Source organism: Arachis ipaensis, chromosome B4 (genome assembly GCF_059453495.1).
Source record: "Arachis ipaensis isolate K30076 ecotype BB chromosome B4, ASM5945349v1, whole genome shotgun sequence".
Lineage (NCBI taxonomy): Eukaryota > Viridiplantae > Streptophyta > Magnoliopsida > Fabales > Fabaceae > Arachis > Arachis ipaensis.
The window spans coordinates 146,455,497-146,481,666 of record NC_142439.1 but is presented as its reverse complement, the minus strand read 5'-3'; the positions used below and the strand labels follow the sequence as shown (position 1 = coordinate 146,481,666).

The 26,170-nt window shown below is 34.0% G+C and overlaps 6 protein-coding genes and 1 long non-coding RNA gene across 9 annotated transcripts; 4 read left to right on the top strand and 3 right to left on the bottom strand.

Annotated features, from left to right (window-relative positions):
* The first annotated feature begins 281 nt into the window (after positions 1–281).
* On the top strand, positions 282–3,477 carry LOC148569566 (putative aldo-keto reductase 2). Its single transcript, XM_088483978.1, has 5 exons — positions 282–620; positions 918–1,121; positions 2,293–2,465; positions 2,591–2,693; positions 2,989–3,477. The coding sequence occupies exons 1-5, from the start codon at positions 408–410 to the stop codon at positions 3,325–3,327; spliced, it is 1,032 nt and encodes a 343-aa protein (XP_088340104.1). The 5' UTR covers positions 282–407; the 3' UTR covers positions 3,328–3,477.
* A 1,041-nt stretch (positions 3,478–4,518) lies between these two features.
* On the top strand, positions 4,519–6,897 carry LOC148569565 (putative aldo-keto reductase 2). Its single transcript, XM_088483977.1, has 5 exons — positions 4,519–4,899; positions 5,219–5,422; positions 5,692–5,864; positions 6,039–6,141; positions 6,408–6,897. Exons 1-5 carry the CDS (start codon positions 4,687–4,689, stop codon positions 6,744–6,746), a joined length of 1,032 nt encoding a protein of 343 aa, XP_088340103.1. The 5' UTR covers positions 4,519–4,686; the 3' UTR covers positions 6,747–6,897.
* On the top strand, positions 6,781–11,865 carry LOC148569564 (putative aldo-keto reductase 2). 2 transcript variants are annotated; one of them, XM_088483972.1, is made up of 6 exons: positions 6,781–6,916; positions 7,246–7,581; positions 8,001–8,204; positions 8,556–8,728; positions 8,826–8,928; positions 9,246–9,726. In XM_088483972.1, the coding sequence occupies exons 2-6, from the start codon at positions 7,369–7,371 to the stop codon at positions 9,585–9,587; spliced, it is 1,035 nt and encodes a 344-aa protein (XP_088340098.1). In that variant the 5' UTR covers positions 6,781–6,916; positions 7,246–7,368; the 3' UTR covers positions 9,588–9,726. The 2 variants fall into 2 exon arrangements, with proteins under 2 accessions (XP_088340098.1, XP_088340099.1); XM_088483973.1 differs by lacking the exons at positions 6,781–6,916; positions 9,246–9,726 and adding an exon at positions 11,384–11,865 and having other exon boundaries at positions 7,026–7,581.
* Positions 11,866–12,742: 877 nt separating this feature from the next.
* Positions 12,743–14,179, bottom strand: LOC148569563 (uncharacterized). Its single transcript, XM_088485121.1, has 3 exons — positions 13,917–14,179; positions 13,239–13,436; positions 12,743–12,848 (listed from the first exon to the last, which is right to left on the bottom strand). The coding sequence occupies exons 1-3, from the start codon at positions 14,177–14,179 to the stop codon at positions 12,743–12,745; spliced, it is 567 nt and encodes a 188-aa protein (XP_088341247.1).
* A 1,878-nt stretch (positions 14,180–16,057) lies between these two features.
* On the bottom strand, positions 16,058–19,292 carry LOC110271379 (uncharacterized). Of its 2 annotated transcripts, none has more exons than XR_015880866.1 (3): positions 18,864–19,292; positions 17,067–18,478; positions 16,058–16,800 (listed from the first exon to the last, which is right to left on the bottom strand). It is a non-coding gene; the product is annotated as an uncharacterized LOC110271379 (long non-coding RNA). The 2 variants fall into 2 exon arrangements; XR_002362067.2 differs by having other exon boundaries at positions 16,058–16,433.
* Positions 19,293–20,831: 1,539 nt separating this feature from the next.
* Positions 20,832–23,642, top strand: LOC107635594 (putative aldo-keto reductase 2). Its single transcript, XM_016339111.3, has 5 exons — positions 20,832–21,261; positions 21,698–21,901; positions 22,274–22,446; positions 22,569–22,671; positions 23,032–23,642. Exons 1-5 carry the CDS (start codon positions 21,049–21,051, stop codon positions 23,371–23,373), a joined length of 1,035 nt encoding a protein of 344 aa, XP_016194597.1. The 5' UTR covers positions 20,832–21,048; the 3' UTR covers positions 23,374–23,642.
* Positions 23,643–23,895: 253 nt separating this feature from the next.
* LOC148569562 (putative xyloglucan galactosyltransferase GT13) lies at positions 23,896–25,533 on the bottom strand. The gene has a single exon (XM_088483971.1). It carries the CDS (start codon positions 25,519–25,521, stop codon positions 23,896–23,898), a length of 1,626 nt encoding a protein of 541 aa, XP_088340097.1. The 5' UTR covers positions 25,522–25,533.
* Between the last annotated feature and the right edge of the window lie 637 nt (positions 25,534–26,170).

The following is a 26,170-nucleotide window of genomic DNA, read 5'->3' as shown; positions in this document are numbered from 1 at the left end:
ATAATTTATTTTATTTTGTGCCTACTGAAAAATAAAAGTATTGAAATATACCAATCAAGAACAAACGTATCCAACAATCGGAACCTTAAATATATATATATACTGGTACATAATCTTTGATAAAAATAATATATTTTACCTAAGTGTTGTAACTACTATTTCAACATGGAGATAGTCATAAATTTATCCTCATTAGTCATAATGATTTCTAATGAAGTGAATGATTAATAATATGATATTAATTAATAATCTTTGCCTTGCAATCATGATGGAGTTTTCAACTACTTATAAGAGTAGGCAAATAGCTCAGAACATTCATTCAAAGAAGCCAAATAAAACTTCTGCATCACTCTTCGAACACTGATCATAGTTGCAACTAGCAAGCACATCATCACCACAACACAGCAATGGCTAAAGTTGGAAGAATGAAACTGGGATCACAAGGTTTGGAGGTATCTCAGCAAGGACTTGGTTGCATGGGAATGTCTGCTTACTATGGACCTCCAAAGCCAGAACCTGACATGGTTGCTCTCATTCACCATGCTGTTCAAAGTGGTGTCACATTCCTTGATACCTCTGATGTCTATGGTCCTCACACCAATGAAATTCTGATTGGAAAGGTTCCTACTTGAGCTTTGATTCACCTACCCTTTTGACTTTTCGTCTGATTTTTTACTTTTTTGTTGTTGTTCTGATCCTTGGACTTAATTGGAGACAGATAAGTTGACATAAACAGTTCAGTTGATCTTATCCAAGTGAAAAAAATAACGAGTGATTCAAGATTTTATGTTGCTTTCTTCTCTGTTATAGATCATGGATTCTTCTTAAGCAAGTTCTCAAGTTTGAATTTTATGTCACAATTTTGTTTTGGCTTGTGCATATGATATTATGATGAAATGTTTGGAACTTTGAGACAGGCTTTGAGTGGAGGGGTGAGAGAGAAGGTTGAATTGGCAACCAAGTTTGGTATCCGCATTTCTGATGATGGAAAATATGAGAACCGTGGTGATCCATCATATGTGAGAGCTGCCTGTGAAGGAAGCTTGAAGAGACTTGACATTGATTGCATAGATCTCTATTACCAACATCGAATCGATACACGTGTTCCAATCGAAATAACGGTTTGAATCTTTCTCTATCATAAAATAAGTCTTTAGGTCAACTTGAACCATAAGAGTTTACGAGTTAACTCGAGAAATTAATAACCTTGAATTTCACATTTAACTAGTTCAGTGAACACTTATGTTTGAATTATTCATCACTTAACAAGATTGAATATCATATTGTTAAGGAAATGCAATCCGTTTTATGGAACTGACATTTAGTATGTTAATTGTTTTTTTTTTTTTTTTGATAGTTTTAGAACTCACTTAAATCCCAAAGAGGGAAGTGAGAGCAAGCTACAGACAACAAGAAAAAACGAAACTTAAACTAAACAAAACAAGAACCAAACATAAAACAACAAAGACATAAGCTAAAGATCTAGACTATTACACGAATGTCAAAAACCTCGAAGGCACTAAGAAGCCTAGGACCGCCAACAGAACAAAAAAACAACACGAACAACGAGTCCCTGAGAAACAAACCCACACCACTAAAAATCACAAATAAGCAGTTTCAACCATAATTACTGTGCCTATAATTACACCATTGGTTGACCAGGAATTGAATGTCGCTTACACATGCCTCAAAGGATCTTTCCTTCTTGCAAAAAATTCTGCAGTTGCGCTCCTTCCATATAGTCCACACCGTTGCAAAGAAGCAAATAATCCATTCACACTTTTGTATATTACCAAGCCTTAAATCCACCCAGCAGTCAAAGCAATCTTTTGCTAAATTCGGCCACACCCAAGATAGACCCCACCTTTGAAGGATCACAACCCATAAATTCCAAGACCAGTCACATGCAAAGAAAATGTGGTGGACAGACTCAGGTCTAGAACCACAAAGCACGCACTTCACATCCTCACTCCGAAGCATCTTCAAATTGCACAGCCTATCCTTTGTATTTAGTCTTCCTAGAACTATAAACTAAGTGAGGAGCTCCACTCTAGGAGGAACAAAGCCAACCCACAACTTTTTAGCAAAATTATACATGTTGGAATCCGTCTCTCTATTCCTGTCCTTATAAATAATATTAAGGAAAGATTTAACAGAAAAATCCCCATTTTTGTCGAAATCTATCCACTTCATCTACTTTTATGGTAATTGTTAAGAGCATGAAGTAATAAAAATAGACTACCTTATGTGTGATGACTTCAATTTTTTTCACTTCTTCAATTTCAAGTTAAGACTGGTGAGCTTAAGAAGCTTGTTGAGGAGGGAAAAATAAAATACATTGGTCTATCCGAGGCTTCAGCTTCAACAATCAGAAGAGCACATGCTGTTCATCCCATATCAGCTGTGCAGTTAGAATGGTCTCTTTGGTCAAGAGATGTTGAAGAAGAAGTGATTCCAACTTGCAGGTTTGAATCTAATCATTCACAAGTATTAATGTTCTTGTTAACAAGCAAATCTCTTTCTAGGACTTCTCATAAAACATCATGATACAATGTCTGAGTTTTTGGCTTCCAACTATTGTCCTTTTCAGGGAACTTGGCATTGGAATTGTTGCATACAGTCCTCTTGGCTGCGGATTCTTTTCATCCGGATCAAAGTTGCTTGATAATTTATCACAGGACGACTTCAGGAAGGTTTGTGTCATATGTGTGCGATTATAGAAATTCATGCTCTGATCACTTGTCATTTTCATAATCATGTTTTGTACTCAGTTACATATTCTTTCACAAATCTTAACAAGTCAAACTTTAGTAGATAAGTTACCTACTAATATTATTAGGATTTTGTTGATCGGTGACCTAAAAAGATATATGATAATATATATTCATTTCATAACACTTGCATCTTACTATATTATGTTTTTCAAATGTTCATCAATGATACATACATTAAAAAAAAAAAAAAAAAAAAATCCTTGTGCATTTGCAGGCTCTGCCTAAATTTCAACCTGAAAACCTGGAGTCAAACAAGACTATATTTGAGAGGGTCAATGAAATGGCCGCAAAGAAAGGATGCACACCATCTCAGCTTGCATTGGCATGGCTTCACCACCAAGGCAATGATGTCTGCCCCATTCCCGGAACCACCAAACTTGAGAACCTTAACAACAACATTGGTGCTTTATCTGTGAAACTTGCACCACAAGAAATGGCAGAACTCGAGTCCTTTGCTGCCGCAGATGTTGTCAAGGGTGGTAGATACGCCGGCGATCTAATTACCTGGAGGAACTCTGATACTCCACCACTCTCTTCTTGGAAAGTTGTTTAATTTTCTTGCTGTTGAGTTGTTCTTTCAATTAATTAAGTGATCTGAAGTTTGAACTCTGTTCCAGATAACTTCATGTATGTGTGTGTGTTTCTCTGTCTTAATAAACAAAAGACTTAAGCACATCAACAATGCCATGCCTTCTACTATTAATCTTTGACCAAGGTGAAAGCAAAGTTTCATATCTAAATGATTCAGTGATTTGTATTTTTTTCTTATGTTAAAAATTATGGTCATAAGTGAATGAATGTACTAACAAGTAAGTTTTTCAATGTAAATATATGAGGTGAAAGGTCCTATTAACATTTTTATAAAGAAAATAAAAGTTAGGTACACCGTTTGATTAGTTAAATGGGGTGGGTTTGTGGGGTTCTTTTTCTAATTGCTATATTCTATACTGGCTGCTGGGAGTGGGACAATTTTTTTTATAAAAACTATATTTACTTTCTTGTTTAGAATAACTATACTCAGCCATTTGAGGTTTCACAGCTGTAGTCATTTGACAATTAACATTCACAAAGCTTCATTCTGCTTCTTCCACTGATATCATAGTGCTACCATCATCTTCACATGACAACAATGGCTAAAGTTGGAAGAATGAAGCTGGGTTCACAGGGCTTGGAGGTGTCTCAGCAAGGACTTGGTTGCATGGGAATGTCTTCTGGCTATGGACCTCCAAAACCAGAACCAGATATTGTGATAGGAATTATGACTTCCTCCACTCCCCTTATTTTATTTTTAGTTTAGTATTGTTTTTGTTTAGAAAAGCATTCAAAAGGAAGAGGAGCACTGTGCTTTTGGCATTACCTAAATTGCACTATATTATGCTGATCTAGTTTATTGAGCCCACCAAAACCTCAACTTTAGTGAGATAATCAAATACCAAATCCATTTAACTTCATTGCATTTAAGAAGATAAAGACATATCACTATATCAGAGATGAAAACCAACATAATTAAGACCTAGGGCATATTCTCTTACAGATAATTTATTTTATTTTGTACCTACTGAAAAATAAAAGTATTGAAATATACCAATCAAGAACAAACGTATCCAACAATCGGAACCTTAAATATATATATACTGGTACATAAAAAGTGTTGTAAATACTATTTCAACATGGAGATAGTCATAAATTTATCCTCATTAGTCATAATGATTTCTAATGAAGTGAATGATTAATAATATGATATTAATTAATAATCTTTGCCTTGCTGTCATGATGGAGTTTTCAACTACTTATAAGAGTAGGCACATAGCTCAGAACATTCATTCAAAGAAGCCAAATAAAACTTCTGCATCACTCTTCGAACACTGATCATAGTTGCAACTTGCAAGCACATCATCACCACAACACAGCAATGGCTAAAGTTGGAAGAATGAAACTGGGATCACAAGGTTTGGAGGTATCTCAGCAAGGACTTGGTTGCATGGGAATGTCTGCTTACTATGGACCTCCAAAGCCAGAACCTGACATGGTTGCTCTCATTCACCATGCTGTTCAAAGTGGTGTCACATTCCTTGATACCTCTGATGTCTATGGTCCTCACACCAATGAAATTCTGATTGGAAAGGTTCCTACTTGAGCTTTGATTCACCTACCCTTTTGACTTTTCTTCAATTTTTTTTTTTTTGGTTGTTCTGATCCTTGGACTTAATTGGAGACAGATAAGTTGATATAAACAGTTCAGTTGATTTTATCCAAGTGAAAAAATACCGAGTGTTTTCAAGATTTTGTGTTGCTTTTCTCTCTGTTATTGATCATGGATTCTTCTTAAGCAAGTTCTCAAGTTTGAATTTTATAAATGAATAATGTCATTTCTTATTATGTCATAATTTTTGTTTTGGCTTGTGCATATGATATTATGATGAAATGTTTGGAACTTTGAGCAGGCTTTGAAGGGAGGGGTGAGAGGGAAGGTTGAATTGGCAACCAAATTTGGTATCAGCATTTCTGATGATGAAAAGTTTGAGAACCGTGGTGATCCATCATATGTGAGAGCTGCCTGTGAGGGAAGCTTGAAGAGACTTGAAATTGATTGTATAGATCTCTATTACCAACATCGAATTGATACACGTGTTCCAATCGAAATAACGGTTTGAATCTTTCTCTGTGCTAATACTATTATTTAGTTAATCTTGAATCTTTAGGACTACTTCGGTGAACACATGTTTAAATGTTTCATTGTATTCCATTTTATTCTATAATTCTCTATCAGTTAACAAGATTGAATATCATATTCTTATGGAAATGCAATCTGTTATATGGAACTGACATTTTAATTGTTAAGAGCATGAAGTAAAAAAATAGACTACTTTATGTGTGATTACTTCAATTTTTTTCACTTCTTCAATTTCAAGTTAAGATTGGTGAGCTTAAGAAGCTTGTTGAGGAGGGAAAAATAAAATACATTGGTCTATCCGAGGCTTCAGCTTCAACAATCAGAAGAGCACATGCTGTTCATCCCATATCAGCTGTGCAGTTAGAATGGTCTCTTTGGTCAAGAGATGTTGAAGAAGAAGTGATTCCAACTTGCAGGTGCAGTTTAAGACAACGAATAACTCGATGTTTGAAACACTAAGATGATCCAATGGCATACATTGTATAGAAGTTACTATGATCTATATGATTGGATTATCATAGCCTATATCATCAATATAAATATATGATCCACAATTTAATTTCATGGCTTTTAAATTTTATACTTCTCAGGGAACTTGGTATTGGAATTGTTGCATATAGTCCTCTTGGGAGAGGATTCCTTTCATCAGGAACAAAGATACTTGAGAATTTATCTGAGGGTGACTTCAGACAGGTTTGTGTTAACACAAGTTAGTGCTAATTACTTGAGCATTTTCATAATTAAGTGTACCTTGGCATTATTTACGATTTTTCATTAGTTCAAACTTTAATCATGAACTCGCTATTATTTTCTGTATTGATCTTCCTTTAGTTATATACTTAGCATTTTATCATATAATAATGATGATTACTAACTGAACACATAAAACAGAATACAGTTTTCTCGATCAACAAAGTTAAACAAGTAAAGTAGCTTGGTTAATCTTATGTGTGTTACAGAATCTGCCTAGATTCCAACCTGAGAATCTGGAGAAGAACAAGACTATATTTGAGAGGGTTAATGAAATGGCGGCGAAGAAGGGATGCACTCCATCTCAGCTTGCATTGGCATGGGTTCACCACCAAGGAAATGATGTCTGCCCCATTCCTGGAACCACCAAAGTTGACAATTTTAACCAAAACATTGCTGCTTTATCTGTGAAACTTGCACCACAAGAAATGGCAGAACTCGAGTCCTTTGCTGCCGCGGATGCAGTCAAGGGTGATAGATACGCCGGCGATCTAAGTACCTGGAAGAACTCTGATACTCCACCACTCTCTTCTTGGAAAGCTGTTTAATTTTCTTGCTGTTGATTTGTTCTTTCAATTAATTAAGTGATCTGAAGTTTGAACTCTATTGCAGATAACTTCATGTGTGTGTCTTGTGTATTTCTCCGTCTAAATAAACAAAAGACTTAAGCACATCAAAAGTGCATTGGCATGCCTTCTACTATTAATCTTTGACTAAGGTGGAAGCAAAGTTTCATATCTAAATGATTCAGTGATTTGTATTTTGTTTTTAATATTAAAATTTATGGTCATAAGTGGATGAATATAACTAACAAGTAAGTACTCATTTTGTGTTATTTTATTTCTTCAAGATCCAGTAGTTTTTCAATGTAAATATATGAGGTGAAAGGTCCTATTAACATTTTTTAAAGAAAATAAGAGGTCCACCATTTGATTAGTTAAATGGGGGTGGGCTTGTGGGGTTCTTTTTCTAATTGCTATATTCTATAATGGCTGCTTGGAGTGGGACAAGTTTTTTTATTAAAATTATATTTACTTTCTTGTTTAGAATAACTATACTCAGCCATTTGACGCTTCACAGCTATAGTCATTTGACAATTAACATTCACAAAGCTTCATTCAGCTTCTTCCACTGATATCATAGTGCTACCATCATCTTCACATTACAACAATGGCTAAAGTTGGAAGAATGAAGTTGGGTTCACAGGGCTTGGAGGTGTCTCAGCAAGGACTTGGTTGCATGGGAATGTCTTCTGGCTATGGACCTCCAAAACCAGAACCAGACATGGTTGCTCTCATCCACCATGCTATTCAGTCTGGTGTCACATTCCTTGACACTGCTGATGTCTATGGCCCTCACACCAACGAAATTCTAATTGCAAAGGTTCCTACTTGATCTTTAATTCAGCTACCCTTTTGGATTTTCTTTTGATTTCTTATGTTTTTCTGATATGAAGTTCCTTGGTTATAATTAGACTAATGTTATTTGCATATACAAGTTAGTTGATATCTCTTGAGATAGAGTAAGAACAAGACAGAGAATATTCTGTTTCTTGTTCATGTACATCTTCCTATCAGTTTATGGTTTTGGATAAGTGGTTTCATGACACTCTGAATGTCAAATCAGGGGACTAAGGTGAAGTAGTAAGGAGTCTTTTCCATCCTCAATAACTAACTAGTGTCGAGGGTTTGAGTCTCGGCTTGTGAAACTTTGTTTAAGAGATCAAACAGTTATTGGGATGTATACTCTTTCTATGTGAAGATATCATGTCTTTTATTGTAGTTAGTTTCAATTTTTGGCAGGCTCTGAAGGGAGGGCTGAGAGAGAAGGTTGAATTGGCAACCAAATTTTCAATCAATATTATTGGGGAAAGGAAATTCGATATCCGTGGAGATCCAGAATATGTGAGAGCTTCCTGTGAGGGGAGCTTGAAGAGACTTGACATTGATTGCATTGATCTCTATTTTCAGCATAGAGTTGATACTCGCGTGCCAATCGAACTCACTGTTAGACCTCTTTCTTTCTCTTTTTGTTTTTGCTTTATCACCAACTTGATGTCATTAATGGAGGGTTAAATAAGTTTCTAGTCCTTGTAAAATCAGTAAATTGTCTCTATTATTATTCCAGATATACATAGATCAACTTAGAAATTGGTACCTGTAATTATGTTGGGACCAAAATATAAATCACCAGCTTTGCATCACAATTGTATTGTACAACAACCCCAATCTGCATTTAGTATATATGTGTCTTTGTTAAGGAAACACTTGATACAATCTTAGGATGTGAGATAATTGCATATATGAAGAGATATGTATGATGACTTCAAATTTTTCCTTGTAATTGTTTTAATCAAGATTGGGGAGCTTAAGAAACTTGTTGAAGAGGGAAAAATAAAGTACGTCGGTCTATCTGAGGCGTCGCCTTCAACAATCAGAAGAGCACATGCTGTTCATCCCATAACCGCTGTGCAAATTGAATGGTCTCTATGGTCCAGAGATGTCGAGGAAGAAATAATTCCAACTTGCAGGTGTGAATCTAAAGCACAAGGATTAATGTTCTTTTTAACAAGCAATTCTATTTCTAGGACTTCTGAATTTTTGGCTTCCAAATATTGTCCTTTTCAGGGAACTTGGCATTGGAATTGTTGCATATAGTCCTCTTGGCCGCGGATTCTTTTCATCCGGATCAAAGTTGCTTGATAATTTGTCGCAGAACAACTTCCGGAAGGTTTGTGTGATGTGCATTTCCTTAATCATGTTTTCTGCTCATAGTCACACATTTTCATCTACTTCAAAACCTTGTGCCTTTCACAAATTTTAACAAGTCAAACTTCAGTGGATTACTTACCTACTAATATTATGAGGATTTTGTTAATCAGTGTCCTAAAAAGATACATGATAATATGCACTGATTTCATAACATATATCATATCCATATTTAATAGTTTTCCCTATATAACACTTACATCTTACTATATTATGTTCCTCAAATGTTCATCAATGATACATAAATTATAAAACCTTATGTTTTGTGTTCTGTTGCAGGCTCTGCCTAGATTTCAACCTGAAAACCTGGAGACGAACAAGACTATATTCGAGAGGGTCAATGAAATGGCCGCGAAAAAAGGATGCACTCCATCTCAGCTTGCATTGGCATGGCTTCACCACCAAGGCAATGATGTCTGCCCCATACCTGGAACCACCAAAATTGAGAACTTTAATGACAACATTGGAGCCTTGTCTGTGAAACTTACACGGGAAGAAATGACAGAACTCGAGTCCTTTGCTACCGCAGATGTTGTCAAGGGTGATAGATATGCAGAGGATATGTTAGCTACATGGAAGAACTCTGATACTCCACCACTTTCTTCTCGGAAAGCTGTTTAATCATGTTCATCACAATGTTTATTTTATCATTGCACCTTCAAGAGTGTTGGTTACTTTCAATAAATAGATCAGTATGAAGGGCATGTATGTGTTCCCTTTTGAAATGAATTTGGTTACATCAGTGAACCTTCCAAATTTCTAGCTGCTGATTTTGTATATTCTTAACTTTGAAGTGGTTTTTGGATTCTGCTGCCTATACATAAAATAAGGGTTTATGGAGAATTTGTGCCAATGAAAAAAGAGTCCTTATTCAGTTGCAGATAGTGGTCAACTTGCAGTTGATTGTAGTAGTGAAGATTTTGACAATCCAGAAAATTCACATGCCAGTGACTATTAATAAAGGGTTTGGCTAATATGTGTCCGATAAAGATATTAATCAAGAAGTTTATTATAAAAAATTGTGTAAAGTTTGATTTTTAATACAATTGTTATGCATTTATTAAAAGTTAAAACAAAATATTTAAAATTATCTAATAATAGTAATCTTAATTTATTTTTGGTTGAAAAAGAGAATCTATCTATCTATTTATTTATAATAAATAAAAACTGATACCAACTCTTTCATAATGAGTTTAAACTATCTATTTTTTTTGCTAATGATGTCATATCAGCAATTCTAATGACTTGGTAAAAGATAAAAATCAACCAACCACTATTTAGTAAAATAAAATGTTTTAAAAAAATTTAAAAAAAAAATTCTTATCTATTATTATTCAATTGAAACATCAAGTACTAATTAAATGCAATAAACATACATTAAAAGTGTCATAATAATAAGGTTTAATTAGTCTGTTGATTCCTATAATTTCGCAAAATTTTCAATTAGGTCTTTATACTTTTTTTCCTTTTAATTGAGTCTCTATACGTTAATTTTTTTTCAATAAAGTCCGTACCGTGAGTATAACGTTTAAGATAATGGAATATTCTATTTAAAAAACGAATATTCTTATAAATTAATTAAAATAGCTAATTGAACATATATTTATTTTTTTTAAAATACCAAAAGAACCCTCATATTTTATCCAAAGAAAAAAAACCCTATCAAGCCCTTTTCGACCCTGCCGCCTCTCCGATGGCGCTTGACGACGATCTGAAGAGCGACGACCAGAATGCGCGCGGCGACGTCGCTGCAAATCTGTCCCGCAAGAAAGCCACCCCTCCTCAACCCGCTAAGAAGCTCCTCATCAAGCTCCGCACAGGTTCCATACTCCTCAATTTTTGTCCTTTTTCCTTTTGAGGATTTTGTATAATTCGGGGGTGATGAATGGGTTGTTTTATTTGTGTTAAGGGCCTCACTTTAGTGAATTTCTTAGCTGCTTAGTTAACACTAGGGGTTTGAGTTATGTTAATGGCTTGTTCTTAATACAATTTTTGGGTTAGAAATTGAATCGAAGTTTGTTAATTGGTAATCATCTTATAGAGCAGATATATAAGATTTTGTTCATTGGTTACATTGATAATAAATAAACTTAGAGAAGCAAAACTGGAAGCCAGAGAACTCTTATTCATTTGCTGAGACAAACTTTTTCATCTACTTCAAAACTTGGTGTTTTTAACAAATTTTAACAAAGTCAAACTTTAGTGGATAACTTACCTAGTACTATTATTATTGTTAGGATTTTGTTAATCAGTGTCCTTAAAAAGATATATGGTAATATATATTGACTTCATAACACATACCAAATCCAAATTTAACAGTTTTCCCTGTATAACACTGCATCTTACTATATTATGTTTTTCAAATGTTCATAATGATACATAAACTATAAAATCTTATGTTGTGTGTTGTGTTGCAGGCTCTGCCTAGATTCCAACCTGAAAACCTGGAGACAAACAAGACTATATTCGAGAGGGTTAACGAAATCGCCATGAAGAAAGGATGTACTCCATCTCAGCTTGCATTGGCATGGCTTCACCACCAAGGCAATGATGTCTGCCCCATACCCGGAACCACCAAAATTGAGAACTTTAATGACAACATTGGAGCCTTGTCTGTGAAACTTACACCACAAGAAATGACAGAACTCGAGTCCTTTGCTGCCGTAGATGTTGTCAAGGGTGATAGATTTCCAGATGGTTTTGTACCTACATGGAAGAACTCTGATACTCCACTTTCTTCTTGGAAAGCTGTTTGATCAAGTTCATCACTTAATATTTAATTTACCATTTCACCCTCTGGAGTGTTGATACTTTAAAAATAAATAGATCAGTGTAAAGGGCATTTATGTATTGTGTTCCCTTTTGAAATGAATTTGGTTACATCAGTGAACCTTTGAAATTTCTAGCTGCTGATTTTGTATTCTTAACTTGGAAGTGGTTTTTGGATTCTATTGCAGATAACTTCATATGTATTCTACAAAACACAGTTCACATTTCTATTTCTTCATAGAATTTTTAAAACAATTTGTATGGTGGAAGAATTCATTTTTTTTCTTTTCTAATTGAAGAAATATGTAATAGTGATTATTGTATATCACAAGTAAGTGCGTTATTTTGAACTTGAGGAGAAAATGGTTGCCAGAGTTAGAGTTACACTTATTTTACTTTGAATTAATATTTTTACATTATCAATTTGAATAGAATTTAAGAAAAATATCAAATCATAGTGACTTTATTAATGTTATGGTTCTCCTGTAACTTGTAGCTATTATCAATGTTATCGTTCTGATTTTATTAGTTAGCATTTAACAGTATATAATTAATATGTTTTAAGAAGCAAAATTAAATTAGACAATATATGTATTTATATATAATATATGATGATTAATTTAGTGACTAATTTTTAGTATATATATAATATTTTTGATAAAAATTATATATAAATATTATATATTCTATTATAAAAAACTTTCAAAGAGTTCTCACTTAAATTAATATATTTTAAACTAATAATTATTTAAAAAGATACCTTATTCCCACCTAAAGTCCCTTCGGCAAAGCCATCGAGACCTTAGATAAGACCTAGCCCACCACTCCTTCGGCATTGCCATCAGAGCAAGAGAGCTAGGGGATCAAATATTCCAATACTTACACCATTGTTTTGTACATACCTATATTCCTACACCATTGATCAAACTAAGCCATATACTACTCTCTAATAATGTCAAATTGGCATATATTCACATTTTAGAAAAGAAAAACAACTAAAGTAATAATTAAACCAAACTAAATATACTACTAAAACTTCTTGCTTGAATAGTCTCCTTCTTTTTTTGTAAATTCTCTTTGGTCCAATAAAACACACATATTATGTTATAGTTCCTACATAAAACATTAATTAAAATAAGATAACTACCATGATTAAATAATTCAAAGAGTTTAGAGAGTAACAAATTAAATAATTTTTAAAATAGTAAAAAAACCACGTACGATAATCAGTTATGTCAAGTATACTCTTTCTTCTTAGATTTTCTCCTCTAGCTCTTTTCTCCTGGCGTTCAAAAAATTTTTGAGAGTGACTAACAACTTGTGCGTAAGTTCTTGTTTTAACATATTCACTTGAAATTCTTGACCATTGTTTTCCTAATTCTTCGTAGCCTTTGAGAAACAACCTGCCAAAGAGATAGTTTGATATAATGAATGATTAGCAGATTTTATAGGAAAGTTCTTTTTGTCTGACCTTTAAACAACAAACATATAATTAATACGTACTTGTGCTCTTGTAAAGTCCAATGAACTGTTTGTCGCCGTTTATTGTTGTCACTAGAAGCTACAGGTAAAGTTTCGGGTTGGATTATGGTGCTGTTAGTATGTCGGTTTTGTTCTCTTCTTGCCCCTGACATGGTTGATGACGGTAAGGTAATATCCATTGGCACTGCCATGTCTGCCGCAAGCGCCATTGCCTCCATCCTATCATGATAATATTACCAAGATGTATTTACAAAACAGAATAGAAGACTTAACCAAAAAATTTAAAAAATATTGATTAATCACAAAATAAAAAAGTATGAATTGTGCTTTAATTATGTTGTAAATACAAATTGGGGTTATTTTAAAATGGCAACGGATCAACTTCTATTGTATATAATTATAAAACTAAGATTTGAAATTTTTCATTTCTACATTACAATTGTATTTAATTGATATAAAAATAGTTTTACGAGTCTCCATATATCAGTATAATTTTTTTTTTTTTGCCTTTTATTTTGTTTCTTTGTTTGATTAAGAATGATTGGGATGCAAAATTAGTTATAAAAACATCGCAGACACTAGCAGGAGCGCTAACAATTTGGATATGAATGTAAGTGTATCACTGAGTATCCATATATCTGTATGGGCAAAAAATAAATAAAGAAATAAAAAGGGAATGAAAACATTTAGAGGAGTCACCTGTGATGATGATGAGTCCAATGAGGCGGTGGAGGTGGTGGTGTTGCATTGACGATGGGAATGGAGAGAGGGCTGTGTTCCAATGGGGTAGCAGGCACAGGTATCGTGATGCTCATGTTCCCAGGATAACCGTGTTTGATGGCATTAACGTCGGTCATCACTTTCAAGAATCGCTCTTGCAGCTGTGCCGGAGTCTTTCCAGGGAGTTGAGCAGCCACGGTTTTCCAGTGATTGTGTATAGCATCCTGTAAACAATTGGCCATAACCAACTCAAAAGCTTTGTTCTTCTCCCAAGTCCAGACCTGAGGTTGCGGTTGAGATTGAAGTGGTTGATGACCACCCACTGCGGCAATCATCTGTGACGGTGGTTGATAACCCCAAGTGTCATTAAAAAACTGATCAGTCATCTTGTTTATATCTGTCTGCGACTTGGATTGATGCTGAGATTGAAGCTGAGATTCTAGCTGAGGCAGAGGCCGAGGCAGAGACTGGGAGCAAGGCTGAGGCGGAGATTCTAACTGAGGCTGAGGCAGAGGCAGAGGCTGGGAGCAAGGCTGAGGTGGTTGATTAACATGGACGTCAATAGCACATTGCTCTTCCATATTCGTTGAATGCTGGAGCTGAGGCTGAGAATGCTTGGTAGCTTCCGTCTCCTCCCGGTTCGTATCCATCATGAAAAGAGCATCCAGTTCCTCTTTCATCTTTTCTGGGTTATCCTCCATATCCATCTTTGAAAGAGTGTCATCCCAAGAATGCAGCTGATTATCGTCCAAGTCCAAGGGAAACAGATCTTCCATCATCTCCTTGGTATCCATCGTTAAAATAGCATCTAGCTCCTCTTCAGTTATTGCTGCATCAAATCTTTCCTCTGCAATCATTCCTGCGTTCTGTAGGTCTTCCCTTCTTCCTAGTTTCTTGGTTCTTCTTCTTCTTGGTTCTTCTTCTTCTTGGTTTCTTGGAGAGTATCTTTCGTTTGGTTTAATCCTAATAACACATTTATTGAAACTTCACTATAGATTAAAGTTGTTTAGATTAAATTAAATTAAGGGAACTTCCACAAGGATTACATTTCGTTGGAAGATTTTTTCTCTTCACAAGGGTTATCCTCCATATCCATCTTTGAAAGAGTGTCATCCCAAGAATGCAGTTGAGTATCGTCCAAGTCCAAGGGAAACAGATCTTCCATCGTCTCCTTGATATCCATCGTTAAAAGAGCATCTAGCTCCTCTTCAGTTATTGCTGCATCAAATCTTTCCTCTGGAATCATTCCTGCGTTCTGTAGGTCTTCCCTTCTTAGTTTCTTGGTTCTTCTTCTTCTTGGTTTCTTGGAGAGTATCTTTCGTTTGGTTTAATCCTAATAACACAGATTAGAGTTGTTTAGATTAAATTAAATTAAGGAAACTTCCACAAGGATTACATTTAGTTGGAAGATTTTTTCTCTTCACATTTAATATAAGCTTCATTTTTTAAATTAAAGTGGTTTAGATTATATTAAATTATGGATAAAATCCAAAAAGATTTCATCTTCAAAATTTTATTTTAGAATCTTTTAATTTTTATATAATGTAAATTTGAAAAATTTTAACTAAATAAAGAAACTATCCTAATAGGATGTCGAGCTTCTTTCCTGGCTTGATGAAGTGAAGTTAATGGCAGCAACTCTTCGAACCGGAAAGAGATGAAAGCCAATGGAAGAAGCCTATGAGTTGAAAGCAAAGAAGGCTTACAGACAGAGGCAGGGACTTAGGTTGAGGCAAAAAATGGCTTGATGAAGCGTTCGTTCTTGACAACTATGAATTTAAAGAATGATAATGTGGGATTTGTTGTCTTTGGTAGTTATTTTAGTTCTTGATCTAATTATGAAACAAGCTCTTTCCCAACTACATGCCTTCTAATCGAAAATTGATTTAAATTTGTTTTTTAAAAGATATATTTCTCAATGTAAAACGAAAATTTAAAGTTTAGATTTTATTAGAGAAATCACATTATTAACTAATTTTGTTAAGTTTAAATAAGTAAAAAAAGTGAGAAAATAAATAAATCTTAAAATAATTTAATTTTTATGCACATGTTTTTATATTCAATCAGGATTTGTTACTATAAGAAAATGCCTACTCAGACATTGCCAATTCTCAGAGGCTAAGCTTTTTTAAATTCATATATATAATTCTGTATTTTTAATTAAATTAATCAAATATTATAAAATAAAAATAAATGTATAATACAGAATGCGGGTTACAAACAATCTCTTCTGGCTCTCCCCCCCCTCTCTCTCCTACTGTGTTTGGACTAGAACTTTACAAAGACAATTTAACAGAGGTTTTGCGAGCAAATAGCCATTTGATCAGTTGAGGGATCGAGTCCATGGCCGAGACAAATCCTCCAATCCGGTAACAAGGTCAGGAGTCGCGCGAATTGGTTTTGGTGCAATGATTGCAGTGCCTTGACTTCCAGGCACAAATGTATTTCTTCTAGTCTTCTAGTCTTCTCAATCAGTGACCAATGAGCAAGGCATTTCTGAAAAAATAATACATAACAAGTTCATAAAAGTTCAAATATCAAAGTTTATGGCTAAAGAAGAAAAATAATAATCACTCATGCAAGAAAAAAGATAACAAAACTTAACAATTAACAATGTTTATGTTACATTGATACATGAGATAGAGTTTCATATGTAATCAATTCAAATAATTCTGAAGCAAGGAGATAATCTTATATTAGTAAATTTTTTAAAAAAAAATTGAAGCTGTTAATCCTTGTGTAAGCATGCACATGTTTTGCAGGAATTTATCAAAAACAACAGAATAAATAAACACTTGGTCACATTAGGTTCCAGAACAAATAAACACTTGAAAACCATGCGTCTTCTTATGATGAGGAACACCTGGAAGTGGTAAAAAGAAAACAATATCAGGTTTAGCATGAGTCAGATCATCAAGGAAATTGAGCTTCTTATCTTGATAATTAATATAATCTACTTTTGTTAAGTTATGCTTAGCCAATTGGCTCATTATCCTCAAAACAATTATCCTATTGGAGCAGTTATCAGCATATATAACAAGAAATAATATCAAACAATAAAAAATAACTCGATTAATTGAGAAGTCATAGAGTGCAAAAAGACAAAGTCAAAGTGCATCCAAATCCAACCTTTTTTTATCAAGGATCATTTCAAGATATGATTTGGTGATCCAAGGTCCATTGATACCAAGCCTCATTGCTTCTGTTCAGTCTGCAGAAAATTATTTTTTCCCCACTTTTGGATAAGTAACTCAGCATATTATTAATAAAAGAATGCATAATTGGAGTAGGCAGCAAGGATATACATAGAAATCTCTAGCCAAACAAGGTTTTTAATATAAAGTGGAAGAGAAGGTAAGAAAAGATACAACAATGAAAATGAGAATAACACAAGATCATAACTGACAGTTGAAATGCCAACGAGCTAGTTAATATCACAATTGACACTAGGCCCAAGTTGTAAGACTAATTGTTTTCACAGAAGTGGCACACATCCGAGTGAATGCAGCTGACAGGATAATTTTACAAGTAATGGGGTGAAAACTTCAACAAAATACTTAGGAGAAAACAACAAGACTTTATGATCACTGATAAACCTGAACCGAACTTGCCCTTCAAAATCTCCTGAAAAAGTAACACATACAAGATAAAATCCCAGGGACCATTTATCAAACAGTGGAATAGAACTCATTCGAATTTCAGGGGAAATTACATGAGAAAGCTGCCAGGAAATTGAATAAGTAAACAGCTCTGGTATGCATTGCTTAATTACGTTTCTGATAAAACTTGTGTTCAAGATCAATCATTGAGTTAATAAACTCTAAGAACATGGATGATGATTAATACAGATCAAGTTAGTTGAGACTTAGAGAAGAGATTGAATTTAATTTCCCTTTTTCCATGCTTGCATTCTTAGTATTTCTCTGCAATTATCCATAAATATGGCTTTTAAAAGGTATTAAAAGACTTCCAGATAAGTAACTACCATTAAAAGGGTTTAGGATTTACACTGATGTATCATATTATATTATATTGAAGTTTCTAGAAGAAATAAAACACAGAAGTCCAAACCCCTTAAACTGGCCCAAGCTGAAGAGTTTCCTGCCTCAATATCACATTTTGCCGAACTTATGGTGAACAGGTTTTGCGAAATTTAATATCAAATTAATCAAAGCATATCAGACATTTTACTAACAAAAGGTTGAAAAGAACAAATCAGACAGCAATGCATACTCTTGACATTTCAGAAAGTGAGAAAGAGAAAACTAAGCAAAATTTAAAAGAATCAAGAAAAGAAGAGTTCTTCCCAAGTGAAGCAACCAAATGGATGATGATCATCTTCAAGTCCATCATATCGTTGCTACTACAACAAAACCAACAGCAATAGACATCAATGCAGTTCCTTGAATGCTAAGTAAGCTCAGTGCAGCAGACTTATCCTGATTCTCTTGATCTTCAGTAGAAGACTTCAGTGTGTTAATTGGAACTTCTTCTTTCGTAACCCCTGCCATGTTAGAAACTCTCTGTCTCACTTCAGCTACCTGCAGGTTGCACAAGAATGAATCACGACATTTGAAAGAGTATTGAATCGGACTGGATGTTTAATCAAAAGGGCACTTTTCACTTTTCATTCTATATTCTCATTATATATATGTTCATCTAAACCAGGGCATTCAGTTATTTATACCACAAAAATCTCAAATCCAGCACTTCTTTATATATAAAATGCAGTTAAATATACCTTCTCTAACAATCAGAACCTAGAACCCTAAGAACCAGAAACATACCTTCTCTAACAATCAGAACCTAGAACCCCAACAACCAGAAACAATACACATTCAGAAGCTAAACCCCCAAACTTAAAAACCCTATAATCGCAGAACCTCCACAATTCACAGAACCAAATTTAGGAAAAACGAAACATACCATCTCTGTCTCTTTTGGCCATTGTTGTTCATCATCATCATCATCATAGCCACACGCACCTTCTTCGACACTGAAACGAGAGAAGAAGTGAGGTAATGAGCAAGAAAGAGAAGATAGAGAGTGAATCAGAGAATGATTATCTAGTGAGTGCACGATGGTGAGCGACGAGACGACGATGTGAGCTACGATGATGAGCCAAGGAGGCTTGCGACGATTGGGAGCAGCGACGGTGAGCGCGCGAGACGACGATTGTGAGCTGCGACGGTGAGCTCACGAGACGACGGTGGTGAGCGCACGAGACGGAGATGGTGAGTGGCGGCGACGGCGAGAGACGAAGGAAGGTGAAGAAGAAAAACCTCTGTGAATTCGAATGGCGGGTAAATTCAGTAACTTGAAAACTTGCCTTGAAAAATTTTCATTAAGCGCATACTAAGCAATTAAGCATAGGAAACACTTTTTGGGAAACGTTTTTTAGCAACAAAAGTATATTCATATGTATTAAAATAAAGTTTATTTTTAGGATTTTTTCCTAAAATAAAATAAAAAAATTATTATTTTTTCAAAGCCAATATACTAAATTTAATTTTAGAAATGTCATTTTTTTTTAAGAGTGAGTTCACTCAACCCCGATAAACTCCATCCAAATTTTTGAAAATTTCAATTTTTAAGCTATTATCATCGTCTCCATTAGTTAGGACTGTCAAAATGGATCAAACTCATCGGGTCAGCTCGTTTACCCATTTAAATGGACATGCTTTGTCTAAGCTCGTTTAAATTTCGGGCTAAACGGGCCGAGCCCGATTAATTCGAAAAAAATGACGGTTAAACGAGCTAGTCCGTGGACTAAACGGGTGGCCCGTTTATTTTTTTATATATATTTTTTCAAAAAAAAAGTTGTACTTTTAGTCGATATTTCTCCTGATCCTACCCAAAAATTCGACCCATCAAATAAAAAGAATATTATTTTTTAAAGATTTTTTTATCTAAAAGTAATATTTTTTGTCAAAATATTTTTCAAAAAATAAAATAAAATGATAAACGGGCTGGCCTGAAAATGGACAACAAAATAGAATAAAGAAATTTTGTTAACGAGGTGGTCAGAAAATGGACGACAAAATAGAATAAAGAAATTTTGGAACGTTCGATTGCAAATAATTCTTTTATTTATTTCAAATATATATAATTTTAAGGGGATGCTCCTATAAAGACGCAAAAAACGTCTTTTTTTTAAAGATATTCTTTAATAATTAAAATTTAACATATATAATCACTTAAATTATATTATTTTTGTCAAAATTAGGTCTGACAAATTAATTTGATCGAAAAATAGTGAATCAAATTTTGAATCCGTCTAAATTAATATTATTTTTTATAAAAAATGACTACAATATCTCTATTATATAAAATGACTAAAATACTCTTATTATATATATTAATTTTGAGAATCTTAAATTCTAACCCTTTTCTTCTCTATCGTTATAGGGTTATAATTTAAAGTTTTCAAAATAAATATATATATATATATATATATATAATAGGAATATTTTAGTTGTGTTTTATAATAGGGATATTATAGTAATTTTTTATAAAAAATATTAATTTATACCGGTTCAAAATTTAATTTATTAATTTTTTTGCTAAATTGATTTGTCCAGTCTAATTTTAATAAAAATAATACAATTTAATTCATTTTATGTGTTAAATTTTAATTTTTAAAAAATATCTTTAAAAATAGACGTTTTTAACATTTTTATTAAGTGGCTCCCTAATTTTAAACCTTAAAATAATTCTCATGTGTCATGTGTGCATTAGTAGGTCTGTAGGTGACTCATAAAAAATAATAAAAAAGGTAAAAAGAAAGGGAAAGAAAAAGAAAAAGAGAGGTGTAAGAACGCATATTTTATGACTCTATTATCAATCATTTTTACCTTATATAACATTTCTTCTTCTTTTTACAAAATACTATCTATGGCTGATGATTATGAAGTATGAGCTGCTTTTTAATTGAGAAGTGTGAACCACATTGTATCTTATCATAATAAATAAATCTTTCTTCACAGGGTACTGGTCTCCATAAAATTGTCACAGCTATCATATTCATTTGACAATTAACGTTCACAAAGCTACATTCAGCTTCTTCCACTGATATCAATCATAGTCCTACCATCATCTTCACATCACAACAATGGCTAAAGTTGGTAGAATGAAGCTGGGTTCACAGGGCTTGGAGGTGTCTCAGCAAGGACTTGGTTGCATGGGAATGTCTGCTGCCTATGGACCTCCAAAACCAGAACCTGACATGGTTGCTCTAATCCACCATGCTATTCAAAGTGGTGTCACATTCCTTGACACTGCTGATGTCTATGGCCCTCACACCAACGAAATTCTAATTGGAAAGGTTCCTGTTTGAACTTTGATTCTGATACCCTTTGGAATTTTCTTTTGATTCCTTCTGTTTTTTTCTGATATGAAGTTCCTTGGTTTTAATCAGACTAATGTTATTTGCATATACAAGTTAGTTGATATCTCCTGAGACAGAGTAAGAACTAGAGAATATTCTGTATCATGTTCATAGTTTATGCTTTTGGATAATTGGTTTCATGACACTTTGAATGTCAAATCAGGGGACTAAGGTGAAGTAATAAGGGGTCTTTTCCATCCTTAATAACTAACTAGTGTCGAGGGTTTGAATTTCGGCATGTAAAATTTGAGGACTAGACATTGTGTTTCACAGTGGATATGCTGAGAAACCAAAAAAAAAAGTTATGGGATGTATGCTTTTTCTATGTGAAGATATCATGTCTTTAATTGTAGTTAGTTTCAATTTAGGGCAGGCTCTGAAGGGAGGGATGAGAGAGAAGGTTGAATTGGCAACCAAGTTTTCATTCAATTTCATTGAGGATGGGAAATTTGAAATCCGTGGAGATCCAGAATATGTGAGAGCTGCCTGTGAGGGAAGCTTGAAGAGACTTGAAATTGATTGCATTGATCTCTATTTCCAGCATAGAGTTGATACTCGCGTGCCAATTGAAGTCACGGTTTGAGCCCTTTCTTTGTTCTTCTGTTTTTGCCTTATGATAGTTCTGTTATCTCCAACTTCATATTATTTATTAAGGGTTTTTTGTTCACTGAAAAATCAGCAAGTTGAACCTTGTAAATTGTGTATTGTTATTCCTGATAACATAGGGACTAATATTACTTAACAATGTATTGTACTATATGCATTTTTGAATATATGTCTTTGTATCCTTCAATGCTTTTGTCTATTTCCAAGTTTTCATATCATATAGTTAAGGAATATGAGTATGCAACATGTTCTGGCATTGATATTTGATACAATCTTAGAATATGAGATGAGGCAGGGATATGTATGATGACTTGAAATTTTTCCCTTGTAATTTTTAATCAAGATGGGGGAGCTTAAGAAACTTGTTGAAGAGGGAAAAATAAAGTACATCGGTCTATCTGAGGCGTCGGCTTCAACAATCAGAAGAGCACATGCTGTTCATCCCATAACAGCTGTGCAAATTGAATGGTCTCTTTGGTCTAGAGATGTTGAGGAAGAAATAATTCCAACTTGCAGGTGTGAATCTAAAAGCACAAGCATTCATGTTCTTTGTTAACAAGCAATTCTATTTCTAGGACTTCTCAAAAACATCATGATACAATTCCGGAATTTATGTTTCCAAATATTGTCCTTTTCAGGGAACTTGGCATTGGAATTGTTGCATATAGTCCTCTTGGCCGCGGATTCTTTTCGTCTGGATCAAAGTTGATCGATACTTTGTCGCAGGATGACTTCCGGAAGGTTTGTTTCGCACGTCTGTAATTACAGAAATCATGCTTCAATCACTTTGTGCATTTCCATGATCATGTTTTTCTGCTGAGAGTCACACATTTTCATCTACTTCAAAACTTGGTGTTTTTAACAAATTTTAACAAGTCAAACTTTAGTGGATAACTTAACTACTACTATTATTATTATTAGGATTTTGTTAATCAGTGTCCTTAAAAAGATATATGGTAATATATATTGACTTCATAACATATACCAAATCCAAATTTAACAGTTTTCCCTGTATAACACTGCATCTTACTATATTATGTTTTTCAAATGTTCATAATGATACATAAATTATAAAATCTTATGTTGTGTGTTGTGTTGCAGGCTCTGCCTAGATTCCAACCTGAAAACCTGGAGACAAACAGGACTATATTCGAGAGGGTTAACGAAATGGCCATGAAGAAAGGATGTACTCCATCTCAGCTTGCATTGGCATGGCTTCAGCACCAAGGCAATGATGTCTGCCCCATACCCGGAACCACCAAAATTGAGAACTTTAATGACAACATTGGAGCCTTGTCTGTGAAACTTACACCACAAGAAATGACAGAACTCGAGTCCTTTGCTGCCGCAGATGTTGTCAAGGGTGATAGATTTCCACATGGCTTTGTACCTACATGGAAGAACTCTGATACTCCACCACTTTCTTCTTGGAAAGCTGTTTGATCAAGTTCAGCACTTAATTTACCATTTCACCCTCTGGAGTGTTGATACTATAAAAATAAATAGATCAGTGTAAAGGGTATTTATGTTTATGTATTGTATTCCCTTTTCAAATGAATTTGGTTACATCAGTGAACCTTTGAAATTTCTAGCTGCTGATTTTGTATTCTTGACTTCGAAGTGGTTTTTGGATTCTATTGCAGATAACTTCATATGTATTCTACAAAACACAGTTCACATTTCTATTTCTTCATAGAATTTTTAAAACAAAATATAGTGGAAGAATTCATTATTTTTTTTCTTTTCTAATTGAAGCAACATGTAATATTTGGTATTCATAATACTAAGACTTAATATGTACAAAGATTGTTCCAACTAAACACAAAAATGAAATGCAACTAAATAGACCTTTCAAATGATTTGTAATGAAGATTTCTAAATAACATCATCATCCATGCATGCATGATCCATCTCGAAAAGGGTGAGAAAAATCCATGAGCAAATTTGAGACCTTGTGAACCAACTTCATTCATTAGAATAGTAAACATTGTCTGTTGATGAAATCTCCTTTTTTATTTCTTCTACTCTTCTGATAATACCCTTAACTGCTATATCAAATGCATCCTCAACTTTCCCTAATCTAGACCTTGGTTCACGGTATGTAACTCTTGGAATAAGCCTAATAACTTCTTCTCTCATCTTAGAAATTCTAGTCCTAGAAATCCTAGCCAATGTGTCATTGATAATTGCTTTGTTCTCTCTAACATCACCTTCAGGTATGAACACAGAGTAGCTTAAATAGTCTTTTGGTAAATGCCATCTATATTGTTCATAAGCTGACTTTGGATGGAAGAAAACCGGTATGCAGCCGGCTAAGATCGCGTCGAAAGTTGATCTCCTCGTGTAGGAATCGCCGGACGGCTCCAAGCAAAAGATTGATTTTTGAAAAACACTCATGATGCTGACCGGATCTTCACAAGTATTTTTGTTGTTTTTACCCTTGTAGCAGCTTAGGAGTTTGCAACTTCTAGAAGACAGGCATTGTCTGATGAGCTCGTTTCTGATGGAATACGGTGCATTAGGCCTTGGGGCGCCCGCGAAGGAGAACAAATAAGGCCTCTTCATTCTTCTCATTCTCTTTTGCCACAAAGAAACCTGAAGATCCTTTGAAGGGTGAAAGTAAGTTGGATATGGAATTGGGAAATCATTGTCATAGGAATCTGTCTCAATTGTCAACATTGACATGTTCCTAGCTTCTGGCAAGAACATTAACTTGGTCCCCCAATCACCAAAATCACCACTTTTTCTTCTGAAATCATATGCTGTTCTTCCACCAATCAAAAAATGATCCCTACCCCACATCCTCTTCCATTCTTTCTGATTTGAAAGCCATTCCACAAGTGCTAATGGAGCTTCATCTCTAATTCCATCATCATATCCCCAAAGATATTGACCAACATTAAGACCAGCATAATAAGGCACAAATATTGCTGAGGCCAATGCAGAATCATTGGTTAAGCACTTGTAATGCTTCATAATGTTGTGGAAAATAACTTCTAAGGAGAATTGGTTTGTTTGGTACCAAGTATCCTTCAACAAAACCTTTGCATTCTCAATAATCTTAGGACCAAGTCCTAAATTTGTGAGATAAGGACACATATCACCCCAATGCAATAAACTGCGACATCTCTTTAATAAATCATCATTGAACCTGCTAGGAAGTTTATGAACATAGATATATTGGCCATAACAAGGGTCTGAATTTCTTATTGGTGGAGCCTTATTATTACTATTTGGTGTAACAATAAGTTCATCAACATTAACATTGTTGTTGTCTCTAATCAAAGGAGGAGGAGGAGGGGGAGGAATCATTTGTTTCTCTTGTGTGCTATTGAATTCAACCCCATTTGTTGTTGAATTGTTTTGAGTGAAATTGAGTGAGGGAATTGAAGGTGTAATAGGAGTATTATCATTATCAACATGATGATGATTTGCACCATTGGTTTTGAATGGTTTTAAGGAGAAACCATTTTCTTTGATCACAGAATAATAATCCAAGAGAATCATTGACATGTAGAAAAGAAAGATGGTGAGAAAAACAAACCGGAATTGTTCAAAGTACCTCCTCAATGGTGACTTATTGTCCATCATTCTTTCTTGTGTTTGACTTTGAAGATGAAGAATATAATGTATGTGTTTGTTATTATTTCTCTCTGATGAATCATAAGAAAAAAAGAGGGAGAGAGATTGATTTTGTAATGCAAGAGTTTGATTCTTATTTTATAAGAAGGGCATTAAATATAAGGAATGATATATGGAAAGAAATCATGGGAAAAGATTTGTTCTGAAAAAAATCAATGAATTATTCATTTTCTTTTTGGCTTAAAAAGGAATATATATGGAAGAAGAAGAAGAAGAATAGAAATTTGAGGACTAAATCAAGAAATTAAGTCAGGTAAGATTCTTAATTTCTTATATGTGTATATATAGAGGCATCACACATGCATGCATGCTAGACAAATTAAGATTACCAAATGCAATTATAAATGTTAATTAAGAAGAACGAGTAAATTAAGAAATATGAAATTTAAAGAGTATTAATAAAATAAAATTATTTAATTTAATATTTATAATTAAAGTAAAGTAACAATTAGGCTCTCTGAAAATTTTGATCTCGGACCAATTAGTTATTGAAGAAAAAAAAATATCAATTTGGTCATCCACGATATTGAATAGTAGATATATGATGTCCTTCTATAAATTTATCTCGTAAAACTTTACTGTGATGTTTATATGTATT

Bases quoted from the DNA above. Each gene is read 5' to 3' on its own strand.
- LOC148569566 (XM_088483978.1), top strand. From the start codon at position 408: ATGGCTAAAGTTGGAAGAATGAAACTGGGATCACAAGGTTTGGAGGTA. The intron at 1,122-2,292 runs GTTTGAATCTTT...TTTCAAGTTAAG, and splicing joins GTGTTCCAATCGAAATAACG to ACTGGTGAGCTTAAGAAGCT. The intron at 2,694-2,988 runs GTTTGTGTCATA...GTGCATTTGCAG, and splicing joins CACAGGACGACTTCAGGAAG to GCTCTGCCTAAATTTCAACC.
- LOC148569565 (XM_088483977.1), top strand. From the start codon at position 4,687: ATGGCTAAAGTTGGAAGAATGAAACTGGGATCACAAGGTTTGGAGGTA. The intron at 4,900-5,218 runs GTTCCTACTTGA...AACTTTGAGCAG, and splicing joins ATGAAATTCTGATTGGAAAG to GCTTTGAAGGGAGGGGTGAG. The intron at 6,142-6,407 runs GTTTGTGTTAAC...TGTGTGTTACAG, and splicing joins CTGAGGGTGACTTCAGACAG to AATCTGCCTAGATTCCAACC.
- LOC148569564 (XM_088483972.1), top strand. From the start codon at position 7,369: ATGGCTAAAGTTGGAAGAATGAAGTTGGGTTCACAGGGCTTGGAGGTG. The intron at 8,729-8,825 runs GTGTGAATCTAA...TGTCCTTTTCAG, and splicing joins GAAATAATTCCAACTTGCAG to GGAACTTGGCATTGGAATTG. The intron at 8,929-9,245 runs GTTTGTGTGATG...GTTCTGTTGCAG, and splicing joins CGCAGAACAACTTCCGGAAG to GCTCTGCCTAGATTTCAACC.
- LOC148569563 (XM_088485121.1), bottom strand. From the start codon at position 14,179: ATGGCCAATTGTTTACAGGATGCTATACACAATCACTGGAAAACCGTG. The intron at 13,437-13,916 runs GTGACTCCTCTA...TTATCATGATAG, and splicing joins TGGACTCATCATCATCACAG to GATGGAGGCAATGGCGCTTG. The intron at 12,849-13,238 runs GTACGTATTAAT...TGTTTTATGTAG, and splicing joins TGGACTTTACAAGAGCACAA to GAACTATAACATAATATGTG.
- LOC107635594 (XM_016339111.3), top strand. From the start codon at position 21,049: ATGGCTAAAGTTGGTAGAATGAAGCTGGGTTCACAGGGCTTGGAGGTG. The intron at 21,902-22,273 runs GTTTGAGCCCTT...TTTTTAATCAAG, and splicing joins GCGTGCCAATTGAAGTCACG to ATGGGGGAGCTTAAGAAACT. The intron at 22,672-23,031 runs GTTTGTTTCGCA...GTTGTGTTGCAG, and splicing joins CGCAGGATGACTTCCGGAAG to GCTCTGCCTAGATTCCAACC.
- LOC148569562 (XM_088483971.1), bottom strand. From the start codon at position 25,521: ATGATGGACAATAAGTCACCATTGAGGAGGTACTTTGAACAATTCCGG.